This window comes from Oncorhynchus kisutch, linkage group LG19 (genome assembly GCF_002021735.2).
Source record: "Oncorhynchus kisutch isolate 150728-3 linkage group LG19, Okis_V2, whole genome shotgun sequence".
Classification (NCBI taxonomy): Eukaryota; Metazoa; Chordata; class Actinopteri; order Salmoniformes; family Salmonidae; genus Oncorhynchus; species Oncorhynchus kisutch.
The window spans coordinates 59,191,593-59,205,294 of NC_034192.2; the positions used below are offsets into that span (position 1 = coordinate 59,191,593).

The 13,702-nt window shown below is 47.5% G+C and overlaps 1 protein-coding gene across 2 annotated transcripts in view; it reads left to right on the forward strand.

Annotated features, from left to right (window-relative positions):
* The first annotated feature begins 371 nt into the window (after positions 1-371).
* The window catches only part of LOC109878333 (histone-lysine N-methyltransferase, H3 lysine-36 and H4 lysine-20 specific), a 73,086-nt gene continuing 59,755 nt past the window's right edge, over positions 372-13,702 (forward strand). Inside the window, exons 1-6 of one of the 2 annotated variants that reach the window (XM_031797962.1) lie at positions 372-1,049; positions 1,693-2,597; positions 3,003-3,144; positions 3,989-4,161; positions 4,434-6,462; positions 6,560-7,108. In XM_031797962.1, the coding sequence (XP_031653822.1) occupies positions 1,710-2,597; positions 3,003-3,144; positions 3,989-4,161; positions 4,434-6,462; positions 6,560-7,108 (3,781 nt within the window). In that variant the 5' untranslated portion in view covers positions 372-1,049; positions 1,693-1,709. The remainder of the gene's footprint in view (positions 1,050-1,692; positions 2,598-3,002; positions 3,145-3,988; positions 4,162-4,433; positions 6,463-6,559; positions 7,109-13,702) is intronic. The other variant, XM_031797963.1, reaches the window with a different exon arrangement.

Here is a 13,702-nt window from a genome sequence, read left to right on the forward strand (position 1 = left end):
TAAAGGCTGCTGTCATTGTTATTTCTTAATGCGAACTTATTGCAGGATACGCGGAAAAAAACGATAAGCATTTAGCCGAATTAACAATATTATATTGCACCTCATTGACATGGTGTCCAGGGGTCCGACTTTAGTTAGGGCTTTGCCCCTCACCATTGACATGTGTATTGCTGCGGACATGGCCTATTTTCTCTGCTGTCAGGCAATATGGCGCATAGTCTATTTTAAAACTTTGACTAGGCCGCATCCGCTTGCGCTGTTTTCCAGTCGACCACATTCGAACTATTGATCCGTGTTCGTTGTGGTCACAGAATCATCACTCTCTCCAACCTCTCTGCTATCCAAAATGGAGGAAGCAAGTTACGCCTTTGTTGGGATAAGGAAACCAATGGCGCAATGGTTTATCAATGTGACATACCTTCCACTCACATAACCCCATATTAAATAGTCTTTATCTAGCCAAGGGTTTCGTGTATGTTGACTAAAACACACGAGGGGATATAGTAGCCTACATCTGGATTCGTCAGTGTGACTGTAGACCAGTGTTCTCTAGTGACTGAGGACTGATAGGTTGAGAGAGTGCCCGGGCCCGATGTACTGTGATCCGCGGATTCGCAGACGGGGGGGTTGGGTGGCTGTGCGGATTGGTTGCTCAGCTCTGCTCGCCAACACAGCCAGTCCGTCTAGCACGGTTTGTTGTAACATAACTGGAGGGGCATTTCGACAGCCCGCAAAACAACCATGTAGTAAAAATGATAGTGTAATTGCTAGGGACTAAGGTGGTGTACGCTACACTGACTTTTTATGCACTAAAATGGAAGGTTACATTTTTCTTTGGTCTATTGGTGACTGTTTTGGAAAGGCCGCCGCTGGTGAGATAGGACAGGAGGTGAAGGGGAGAGAATGAGAGCTGTTGGTCTTTCTTGGCCTAGTGCTGCTGCTACTGCTGGGATTGTGCAGATCCGCTTTCACAAATCGAAAAAAACACACGCTTCATGCCCCAATCTGAAAGACCCGCAGTTGGTGTTATTGTGACCGACCTCCAAATGGTAAGATTATTGCGTTTTTTAAAACAGACGATGTTTTTAAACGTTTTGAACCGTCCTTTTGTGAGTTAGAATGGATGCTTCCTATGTCGGTTTATAGGCTCTGTGTAGGCTACTTGTGTGAGCCATTCTGTATGATGGCTTTGACTGTATTGACTCCCCTACAGACAGTCAGGTTGGCAGCGCGATCAATGTTGCACAGATCTATCATTTCAGTATTTGCGATCGTTCTATTTTGATATAAAAAAAACAGAACGAGTAGATATGATTTTATTGTGAACGGGGCAGAGCACACCGGTCGCTCGCTGGGTTTTCCTGATCTTTTTGTCTTCTCTGCTGCCACTACGGACGGCCTTCAGAGGGGAAGCCATGCAAATGTCGTATTATTACGTGTAGGCTATGCGGTAGTCTTTCTTTACGTTATTGTCGCGTGGAATGGGAGTTGTTAAGTACACACAGACACTATGGTTTATATACATGCTTGTGTTTTTTAACAATTGTTTTGTAACATTGTAGCTATTTCAAACAGTGCATGAGTCTGAACCATATGAATTGACCACACTGTAAGCTGGATAGGAAAAACCTGGTTGTTTGCTAGAAGGTTTACCTCAACCACCCTAACCTGCATTTTTTTTTACAATGACAGGAAGGAGCCATGACAACATGAATTCTTCATACAGACGGGCTGTTCGGGGCGGCTCAGCTTCAGCCACATCTTATAGCTCAGGCCAGCCAGAGCTGAGGCCCCCCAATCGCCTCTCAGTTTCCACCACTTTGTATAGAAACCAGTGCAACAGCAGCGCCAAGCGTGGCTCAACAGACCAACCTTCGACGGCCATGCAACTGTCAACCTCTGCCCTCAAACAGGCACCTAGCTACGGGTATAACCAGACAGAGAGGGAGAGGCCCCACTGCTACAGTCCTCTGCTGAGGCTCCAGGATCTCTCCACTATGGTACACAGACCTGGGTCTGATCTGGGACCCGGGACCCAGCCCAAGGACCTCCATGCCAGGAACCATTTGCACTCTCACAGCCCAGTGGGAGGCTCAAGTTTTGGGGCTCCCCTGGTCCGACTGCCCCCCTCTACAGGTAACGAAGAGACAGAACCCTGCGAGGATTCCATGCAGGATCAGAACGGTTTCTCTCCTGTTAGTTCTGATAGTTTGGAACGCTGCTCTCCCATCCCCAATGGATACCTGCATTTCGAGTCCACCTTGTTTGACAGTGGGGACAGGGAGGATGAGGAGGATGATTTGGTACCCTTTCAACAACACTCTTCTAAGTCCCCCAGAGACAGAACGGTCACAGACTCTAACACCACCTCTGGTTCAGGGGTAGGCCATAACAGCACATACAAACCCTCTGTTCTCAACCTGATGTCTAAGAGTCTATCTGAACTGGACCCTACTCTGAGCCCCAGTGCCCTGCCTGACATGTCCATGGGGGATGGCTGGAGTATGGACCAGGACTCTGACAGTGACAGTGACAGTGCGATGACAGGAGACACACATGACAATGGTCTCATCTCACCTGTTGGAACCAATTCTAATGTGAGTTCCCTCTCTTACTGATAATCATAATAATAACAATAACAATAATAATAACCCTTGGGGCAGATGCATCCTGGGTAGCTCTAAAATATATCTGATCTTATCTGACATTATCTCCAATTCTGTAAATACTGTGTAATCTCCTGGAACAGTATTTGTCAAGAAGATATTTAGATTTTGCGAACACTATATGCTGATCAACCATATAGGCTAGTTTTATATTAAGCAAAATAATATTGATTTCATAACAGTATTTCTTTCACATTTGAATTTGAGATGCAAAAAATTATTTTTGAATAACATAAAGTAAGATACAAGAAATCCCTTTTACCATTAGAGTTTTGAACTGTCAAAGGGATGATCCTATATTTGTAATAAAGTCCTTTTGTTAATTTTTTTGTTCAGTCCAACAGCCCAAAGAAGAAGCCCCTCCCAGCAGTGCAGTACTTGGAGGGAGATCTGGTCTGGGCCAAGTTCAACCGCCGCCCCTGGTGGCCCTGTAGAGTTACCATAGATCCTCTGGAGGGGATACACACACGCATGAAAGGTGGGAAGTTGTATTATTGGTTTTGGATCTAAACGTATCACAGGATGGGTGTATTCTTATGTCAGGGCATGAAGCATTAATTATAGTGGGAAGGAAGGGAAGCTCTCCTCTGGGTACCTTTGGGGAAGAAAGGGAAGCTCTCCTCTGGGTTCTTTTGGGGAAGAAAGGGAAGCTATCCTCTGGGTTCCTTTGGGGAAGAAAGGGAAGCTCTCCTCTGGGTTCTTTTGGGGAAGAAAGGGAAGCTCTCCTCTGGGTTCCTTTGGGGAAGAAAGGGAAGCTCTCCTCTGGGTTCCTTTGGGGAAGAAAGGGAAGCTCTCCTCTGGGTTCCTTTGGGGAAGAAAGGGAAGCTCTCCTCTGGGTTCCTTTGGGGAAGAAAGGGAAGCTCTCCTCTGGGTTCTGTGGGGGAAGGAAGTGAAGCTCTCCTATGGGTTCCTTGGGGGAAGAAAGGGAAGCTCTCCTCTGGGTTCCTTTGGGGAAGAAAGGGAAGCTCTCCTCTGGGTTCCTTGGGGGAAGAAAGGGAAGCTCTCCTCTGGGTTCCTTTGGGGGAAGGAAGTGAAGCTCTCCTCTGGATTCTGTGGGGGATATAACAGCTAGAGAGAAGAAATAACCACCTGGATCTAAAATGTGTTGTCCACAATCACTCCAAAGTTGACATAGTTTGTGGTATATAAGGGTAAATAGTATGGGGGCATCCTCTGACAGTTATCTATAAACTACTTCAACTCAATGTACCAGCTCAGTTTGTCTTTGTGTAATGACAAGCATTTAAACGCTTTTGAGTTTCTCCTATAACATTTTGTATCAATGTTAAAACAAGTTGTCTTTGTGTTTTCTGTTGTTCCAGTCCCCAGTCGTCGCCCTTGTCGTATGTATTACGTGGAGACTGTGGCGGAGATGGCAGACCATGCCTGGGTACCTGGGAAAGTGACCTACCCCTTCACAGGAGGAGAGCAGTTCACAGACCTGCCTGTGCTGAGACGGAGAGGGAAACAGAGGGAAAAGGACTACAAATACACAGTAACTGACTACAGACAACTGTCAACTCCTGTTGCTTTTAATTTAGCTCACATTGTGTGTTGCTGTTAGTAGAGATATGTTTAAAGTCACAAATCGCTTTTGTCGTTGTAAAGGTGCAGAATAGTTTCATTGCGTGTCTCACAAAACATATCTGGAAGATTAAACTCATACTATCTATTCCACAAAGACAACAACTCCATATAGTTTAGAAATAAGGACATCTTTGACAGTTGGCCACTTTTGTCCAGATGTTTGTCATCTCTCCCCTGTAGATACCCAAGCGTCTGTTGGAGTCGTGGAAAGTCAGTGTGCTGGAAGCTGAGTTTCTCCTACCTGACCTGCTGAAGAATACTGTTGTCTCTTCTTCCATGGCCTTTAACGGTGAAGAGCGGGTGTCCTCCCCACTGCCTGATGAAAAAACATCCGAGGCCCCCTCTTGTTCCTCCTTTAACCTCACTGCACCCCCCTCACTCAGCCCTCCCCCCAACAGAAACAAACATCCCCCTGCTGCCGACCTGGCCGTAGCGAACGACAGTAGCAGCAAAAAGAAACCCTGCCAGAAGAAGAAGAAGAAGAGGAAGGGTTTGGCGGAGATCTTTGGTCATATAGCTGCAAGTCCCACAGAGTCAATAAGCATCCTAGACTTGGCCAACCAAATGCCAGCTGCCGCAGCTGATCCACTGAAAGAAGAAAATCCCAAGGACTCTCCATACGCAGACCTGGATTCTGTACCAACCATTGTGCGTCCCAAACGGTCTGAGAAACCTGCTAAAGAAGACCCAGAGAAACCGTCTGAACCCTCACAAGAGGAGGTAGAGAAAGGGGGCAAGAAGGAGCGGGTTACTCTTCCTGAAAAGACCAAAGACAGGCATGTGGTCATGGTGGTTCCTAGGCATATAGTTCCTATATCCTCATCTCCAAGCATTTTAGCAAACAAATCTCTTTTAAATTACAGAACTACAAATGTTTTACAGTCAAAACAGAAGTTGGGCAGCTCTTCTGAACTGACGAATAAAAATGATCATGATAAGCAGTCTCTGCATCTCCCTGCCAGCAGACGTCTGATGACCAGGGCCCTGAAAACAGAGAAGGAGATGGAACTCAAAGAGGCTCTGCTGGCCTCAAGCCAAAACTTGAGAGACGATAGGCTTAATGTGCGTTCTTCTGATGATGATGATGATGATGTGAGCGATAACGTTCAGATCAGAACAGAGTCGTCTACTAGCAGGGATTCTTCACCAGACAAAGCCAGATCCTCTGCTAGTCACAGCTCTCCTAAAAATCTGCCCAAGTCTGATTGGAAGCACCTCCACAACGGATCATGGAAAAATTCTGAAGATGTGACTCCAGGGTCCAGTAAGCCTGTCATACCCTCTATTAAGGTCAAGGAAGAGAACATTGTCTCAGACATATCTTCCTGTTCTTCCTCCACCTCCTCTCTCTCTCCCATGGACACTTTCCAAGATATCAAGGAGCTGTCATTCAAATCCTTAGTGAAGGAGGAGAGAGACTCTGGGGACTCTAACACTAACTTTAAACCTGAGCCTAATTACAAGTTCAGTACGTTCCTGATGCTCCTGAAGGACATGCATGATACCAGGGAGAAAGAGGGCAAGCCTTTGACCATGCCTCCCTTGCCAGACCTCATCAAGGAAGAACCCATGGTAATACCCACCGCCCAACCACCAGACAACCCCCTTAACGCTGCTGCTGGCGGGGACTGGACACCAACGGGGACCAAAATCCAAAACGGCCAGCATGCGAGCTCGCCAACAACCAAGAGAACACCGGCCAAACCCAAGTCTAAAAATAAACCCATCATAAAAAACGAAACGTACAAACTTGAAGGGAAAACGGTGCTGGCTCAGATGGTGGCGAACGCGGTAGAGAAGCAGCAGCGGAGGAAGCCGAGGCCTCCAGCCAAACTCCGGGCCACCATCGCTGGTCTCTCTCCCGAGATGGCCGACCTAGCCTGGGGGAGGGAGTTTGTCTCTGGGCACGCTGACCTGGCTGAGCCTGGCCTCGGCCCTCCTCTTCCTCCTGTCCCCTCCGCTGCTGACTCCTCATCCTACCTCGACAAGTGCCCGGGTACCAAAGTGGCCCCTAAGAAGCGCTGGCAGACGTTTGCGCAGCAGGGGCCGGTGAAGCCAGGGAAGGATCCAGGGGACCTGGGTGGGGTGGCCTCACCGCAGGGGCCTGTGGAGGTGAATGGGATCTACAGAGATGGCCAGGGAGGGACACCAGACCGCATCAGGTCCCATGATCTGAACCTGGGGATGGAGAAGCAAGATGACACATCAGGTAAGCCATGGCTTTCAGTACCAGCAGTGTTTTATGTCAACAGTTAGCTTTTTATTTTTAGAGATTGATTTGGTTGATTGATTATTTGTTCCCACAGCACATTCTGAAAACAAACGGCTGAGGAAACCCAGCAAAAGACTGCTGGAATCTACAGAGGAGGAACAATTCTTCTCCCCGAAGAAAAAACTAAAGAAACCTCTGGAATCTTCCAAAACTCCTCTGAGCCCTCCCACAGTTCCAGGCCCAGCCCTGCTAACATCCACCTCTACCCCCAGCCCCACCCCCACCCCTGGGCCTACCTCTGGGGAGCCAGCCAGCCCCACCCCTGGCCCTACTTCTGGGGAGCCAGCCAGCCCCACCCCTGGCCCTACCTCTGGGGAGCCAGACAGCCCCACCCCTGGCCCTACCTCTGGGGAGCCAGCGATCACCACCCTTGGATCTACCTCTGGAGAGCCAACCATCACAACCCCTGACCCTAACTCTGGAAAGCTAGCCAGCACCAAGGCCCTAGCAGGGCTGAAACAGAGTCTGTCTCAAGATGTCCTCCACCGTGTTATAAAATCATTATCCAAACAATCCTCAGCAGTGACCACTTTCTCTACTGAATCAACATCATCAGATGTGACAAACCCTCCTCTGCCCTCTGGTAAGCAACATCTCCAAAAACGTCTCTAATACGGCAATTCTGTCTTATGTAATACAAGAGGCACAAATATTCTATTGGGAAAGTAGTTCCATTGGAGAGAGTAGTTCCATAGGGAGAGTAGTTCCATAGTGAGAGTAGTTCCATTGGTGAGAGTAGTTCCATTGGTGAGAGTAGTTCCATAGGGAGAGTAGTTCCATAGGGAGAGTAGTTCCATTGGTGAGAGTAGTTCCATTGGTGAGAGTAGTTCCATTGGTGAGAGTAGTTCCACAGGGAGAGTAGTTCCATAGGGAGAGTAGTTCCATTGGTGAGAGTAGTTCCATAGGGAGAGTAGTTCCACAGGGAGAGTAGTTCCACAGGGAGAGTAGTTCCACAGGGAGAGTAGTTCCATAGGTGAGAGTAGTTCCATTGGTGAGAGTAGTTCCACAGGGAGAGTAGTTCCATTGGTGAGAGTAGTTCCATAGGGAGAGTAGTTCCATTGGTGAGAGTAGTTCCATTGGTGAGAGTAGTTCCATAGGGAGAGTAGTTCCATTGGTGAGAGTAGTTCCATTGGTGAGAGTAGTTCCATTGGGGAGAGTAGTTCCACAGGGAGAGTAGTTCCATTGGTGAGAGTAGTTCCACAGGGAGAGTAGTTCCATAGGGAGGGTAGTTCCATAGGGAGGGTAGTTCCATAGGGGAGAGTAGTTCCATTGGGGAGAGTAGTTCCATTGGTGAGAGTAGTTCCATATGGAAAGTAGTTCCATTGGTGAGAGTAGTTCCATAGGGGAGAGTAGTTCCATAGGGAGAGTAGTTCCATTGGTGAGAGTAGTTCCATTGGGAGAGTAGTTCCATAGGGAGAGTAGTTCCATAGGGAGAGTAGTTCCATAGGTGAGAGTAGTTCCATAGGTGAGAGTAGTTCCATAGGTGAGAGTAGTTCCATAGGTGAGAGTAGTTCCATAGGTGAGAGTAGTTCCATAGGGAGAGTGGTTCCATTGGTGAGAGTAGTTCCATTGGTGAGAGTAGTTCCATTGGTGAGAGTAGTTCCATAGGGAGAGTAGTTCCATAGGGAGAGTAGTTCCACAGGGAGAGTAGTTCCATAGGTGAGAGTAGTTCCATAGGTGAGAGTAGTTCCATAGGTGAGAGTAGTTCCATAGGTGAGAGTAGTTCCATAGGGAGAGTGGTTCCATTGGTGAGAGTAGTTCCATAGGTGAGAGTAGTTCCATAGGTGAGAGTAGTTCCACAGGGAGAGTAGTTCCATAGGGAGAGTGGTTCCATTGGTGAGAGTAGTTCCATTGGTGAGAGTAGTTCCATAGGGAGAGTAGTTCCATAGGGAGAGTAGTTCCACAGGGAGAGTAGTTCCATAGGTGAAAGTAGTTCCATAGGTGAGAGTAGTTCCACAGGGAGAGTAGTTCCATTGGTGAGAGTAGTTCCATTGGTGAGAGTAGTTCCATAGGGAGAGTAGTTCCATTGGTGAGAGTAGTTCCATTGGTGAGAGTAGTTCCATTGGTGAGAGTAGTTCCACAGGGAGAGTAGTTCCACAGGGAGAGTAGTTCCACAGGTGAGAGTAGTTCCACAGGGAGAGTAGTTCCATAGGGAGAGTAGTTCCATAGGGGAGAGTAGTTCCATAGGGGAGAGTAGTTCCATAGGGGAGAGTAGTTCCATAGGGGAGAGTAGTTCCATAGGTGAGAGTAGTTCCATTGGTGAGAGTAGTTCCATTGGTGAGAGTAGTTCCATAGGGAGAGTAGTTCCACAGGGAGAGTAGTTCCATAGGTGAGAGTAGTTCCATAGGTGAGAGTAGTTCCATAGGTGAGAGTAGTTCCATAGGGAGAGTGGTTCCATTGGTGAGAGTAGTTCCATAGGTGAGAGTAGTTCCATAGGTGAGAGTAGTTCCACAGGGAGAGTAGTTCCATAGGGAGAGTGGTTCCATTGGTGAGAGTAGTTCCATTGGTGAGAGTAGTTCCATAGGGAGAGTAGTTCCATAGGGAGAGTAGTTCCACAGGGAGAGTAGTTCCATTGGTGAAAGTAGTTCCATAGGTGAGAGTAGTTCCATTGGTGAGAGTAGTTCCACAGGGAGAGTAGTTCCATTGGTGAGAGTAGTTCCATTGGGAGAGTAGTTCCATTGGGAGAGTAGTTCCATAGGGAGAGTAGTTCCATTGGTGAGAGTAGTTCCATTGGTGAGAGTAGTTCCATTGGTGAGAGTAGTTCCATAGGGAGAGTAGTTCCATAGGGAGAGTAGTTCCATTGGTGAGAGTAGCTCCATTGGTGAGAGTAGCTCCATAGGGAGAGTAGTTCCATAGGTGAGAGTAGTTCCATAGGTGAGAGTAGTTCCATAGGTGAGAGTAGTTCCATAGGTGAGAGTAGTTCCATAGGTGAGAGTAGATCCATAGGTGAGAGTAGTTCCACAGGGAGAGTAGTTCCATAGGGAGAGTGGTTCCATTGGTGAGAGTAGTTCCATTGGTGAGAGTAGTTCCATAGGGAGAGTAGTTCCATAGGGAGAGTAGTTCCACAGGGAGAGTAGTTCCATAGGTGAGAGTAGTTCCATAGGTGAGAGTAGTTCCATAGGTGAGAGTAGTTCCATAGGGAGAGTGGTTCCATTGGTGAGAGTAGTTCCATAGGTGAGAGTAGTTCCATAGGTGAGAGTAGTTCCATAGGTGAGAGTAGTTCCACAGGGAGAGTAGTTCCATAGGGAGAGTGGTTCCATTGGTGAGAGTAGTTCCATTGGTGAGAGTAGTTCCATAGGGAGAGTAGTTCCACAGGGAGAGTAGTTCCACAGGGAGAGTAGTTCCATTGGTGAAAGTAGTTCCATAGGTGAGAGTAGTTCCATTGGTGAGAGTAGTTCCACAGGGAGAGTAGTTCCATTGGTGAGAGTAGTTCCATTGGTGAGAGTAGTTCCATTGGTGAGAGTAGTTCCATAGGGAGAGTAGTTCCATTGGTGAGAGTAGTTCCATAGGGAGAGTAGTTCCATTGGTGAGAGTAGTTCCATTGGTGAGAGTAGTTCCATTGGTGAGAGTAGTTCCATTGGTGAGAGTAGTTCCATTGGTGAGAGTAGTTCCACAGGGAGAGTAGTTCCACAGGGAGAGTAGTTCCACAGGTGAGAGTAGTTCCACAGGTGAGAGTAGTTCCACAGGGAGAGTAGTTCCACAGGGAAGAGTAGTTCCACAGGGGAGAGTAGTTCCATAGGGGAGAGTAGTTCCATAGGGGAGAGTAGTTCCATAGGGGAGAGTAGTTCCATAGGGGAGAGTAGTTCCATAGGGGAGAGTAGTTCCATAGGTGAGAGTAGTTCCATAGGTGAGAGTAGTTCCATAGGGAGAGTAGTTCCATTGGTGAGAGTAGTTCCATAGGGAGAGTAGTTCCATTGGTGAGAGTAGTTCCATTGGTGAGAGTAGTTCCACAGGGAGAGTAGTTCCACAGGGAGAGTAGTTCCACAGGGAGAGTAGTTCCACTGGGGAGAGTAGTTCCATAGGGAGAGTAATTCCATTGGTGAGAGTAGTTCCATTGGTGAGAGTAGTTCCATAGGGAGAGTAATTCCATTGGTGAGAGTAGTTCCATAGGGAGAGTAGTTCCATTGGTGAGAGTAGTTCCATTGGTGAGAGTAGTTCCATAGGGAGAGTAATTCCATTGGTGAGAGTAGTTCCATAGGGAGAGTAGTTCCATTGGTGAGAGTAGCTCCATAGGGAGAGTAGTTCCATAGGTGAGAGTAGTTCCATAGGTGAGAGTAGTTCCATTGGTGAGAGTAGTTCCATTGGTGAGAGTAGTTCCATTGGGGAGAGTAGTTCCATTGGGGAGAGTAGTTCCATTGTGGAGAGTAGTTCCATTGGGGAGAGTAGTTCCATTGGGGAGAGTAGTTCCATTGGGGAGAGCAGTTCCACAGGGAGAGTAGTTCCATTGGTGAGAGCAGTTCCATTAGTGAGAGTAGTTCCATTAGTGAGAGTAGTTCCATAAGGGAGAGTAGTTCCATTGGGGAGAGTAGTTCCATAGGGAAAGTAGTTCCATTGGTGAGAGTAGTTCCATTGGTGAGAGTAGTTCCATTGGTGAGAGTAGTTCCATTGGTGAGAGTAGTTCCATAGGGGAGAGTAGTTCCATAGGGAGAATAGTTCCATTGGTGAGAGTAGTTCCATAGGGAGAGTAGTTCCATAGGGAGAGTAGTTCCATAGGTGAGAGTAGTTCCATAGGTGAGAGTAGTTCCATTGGTGAGAGTAGTTCCATAGGTGAGAGTAGTTCCATAGGTGAGAGTAGTTCCATAGGTGAGAGTAGTTCCATGGTGAGAGTAGTTCCATAGGTGAGAGTAGTTCCATAGGTGAGAGTAGTTCCATAGGTGAGAGTAGTTCCATAGGTGAGAGTAGTTCCATAGGTGAGAGTAGTTCCATAGGTGAGAGTAGTTCCATTGGTGAGAGTAGTTCCACAGGGAGAGTAGTTCCATAGGGAGAGTAGTTCCATTGGTGAGAGTAGTTCCATTGGCGAGAGTAGTTCCATAGGGAGAGTAGTTCCACAGGGAGAGTAGTTCCATTGGTGAGAGTAGTTCCATAGGTGAGAGTAGTTCCATTGGTGAGAGTAGTTCCACAGGGAGAGTAGTTCCACAGGGAGAGTAGTTCCATTGGTGAGAGTAGTTCCATTGGTGAGAGTAGTTCCATTGGTGAGAGTAGTTCCATAGGTGAGAGTAGTTCCATTGGTGAGAGTAGTTCCACAGGGAGAGTAGTTCCATTGGTGAGAGTAGTTCCATTGGTGAGAGTAGTTCCATAGGGAGAGTAGTTCCATTGGTGAGAGTAGTTCCATTGGTGAGAGTAGTTCCATTGGTGAGAGTAGTTCCATTGGTGAGAGTAGTTCCATTGGTGAGAGTAGTTCCATTGGTGAGAGTAGTTCCATTGGTGAGAGTAGTTCCACAGGGAGAGTAGTTCCACAGGTGAGAGTAGTTCCACAGGGAGAGTAGTTCCATAGGGAGAGTAGTTCCATAGGGGAGAGTAGTTCCATAGGGGAGAGTAGTTCCATAGGGGAGAGTAGTTCCATAGGGGAGAGTAGTTCCATTGGTGAGAGTAGTTCCATTGGTGAGAGTAGTTTCCATAGGGGAGAGTAGTTCCATAGGGAGAGTAGTTCCATAGGGAGAGTAGTTCCACAGGGAGAGTAGTTCCACAGGGAGAGTAGTTCCATTGGTGAAAGTAGTTCCATAGGTGAGAGTAGTTCCATTGGTGAGAGTAGTTCCACAGGGAGAGTAGTTCCATTGGTGAGAGTAGTTCCATTGGTGAGAGTAGTTCCATTGGTGAGAGTAGTTCCATAGGGAGAGTAGTTCCATTGGTGAGAGTAGTTCCATTGGTGAGAGTAGTTCCATTGGTGAGAGTAGTTTCCATTGGTGAGAGTAGTTCCATTGGTGAGAGTAGTTCCATTGGCGAGAGTAGTTCCATTGGCGAGAGTAGTTCCACAGGGAGAGTAGTTCCACAGGTGAGAGTAGTTCCACAGGTGAGAGTAGTTCCACAGGGAGAGTAGTTCCACAGGGAAGAGTAGTTCCATAGGGGAGAGTAGTTCCATAGGGGAGAGTAGTTCCATAGGGAGAGTAGTTCCATAGGGGAGAGTAGTTCCATAGGTGAGAGTAGTTCCATAGGTGAGAGTAGTTCCATAGGGGAGAGTAGTTCCATAGGGAGAGTAGTTCCATTGGTGAGAGTAGTTCCATAGGGAGAGTAGTTCCATTGGTGAGAGTAGTTCCATTGGTGAGAGTAGTTCCATTGGTGAGAGTAGTTCCACAGGGAGAGTAGTTCCACAGGGAGAGTAGTTCCACAGGGAGAGTAGTTCCACAGGGGAGAGTAGTTCCACTGGGGAGAGTAGTTCCATAGGGAGAGTAATTCCATTGGTGAGAGTAGTTCCATTGGTGAGAGTAGTTCCATAGGGAGAGTAATTCCATTGATGAGAGTAGTTCCATTGGTGAGAGTAGTTCCATAGGGAGAGTAATTCCATTGGTGAGAGTAGTTCCATAGGGAGAGTAGTTCCATTGGTGAGAGTAGTTCCATAGGGAGAGTAGTTCCATTGGTGAGAGTAGCTCCATAGGGAGAGTAGTTCCATAGGTGAGAGTAGTTCCATAGGTGAGAGTAGTTCCATAGGTGAGAGTAGTTCCATTGGTGAGAGTAGTTCCATTGGGGAGAGTAGTTCCATTGGGGAGAGTAGTTCCATTGGGGAGAGTAGTTCCATTGGGGAGAGTAGTTCCATTGGGGAGAGTAGTTCCATTGGGGAGAGCAGTTCCACAGGGAGAGTAGTTCCATTGGTGAGAGTAGTTCCATTGGTGAGAGTAGTTCCATTAGTGAGAGTAGTTCCATTAGTGAGAGTAGTTCCATAGGGGAGAGTAGTTCCATAGGGGAGAGTAGTTCCACAGGGAAAGTAGTTCCATTGGTGAGAGTAGTTCCATTGGTGAGAGTAGTTCCATTGGTGAGAGTAGTTCCATTGGTGAGAGTAGTTCCATTGGTGAGAGTAGTTCCATTGGTGAGAGTAGTTCCATTGGTGAGAGTAGTTCCATAGGGGAGAGTAGTTCCATAGGGAGAGTAGTTCCATTGGTGAGAGTAGTTCCATAGGGAGAGTAGTTCCATAGGGAGAGTAGTTCCATAGGGAGAGTAGTTCCATAGGGAGAGTATCTCCATA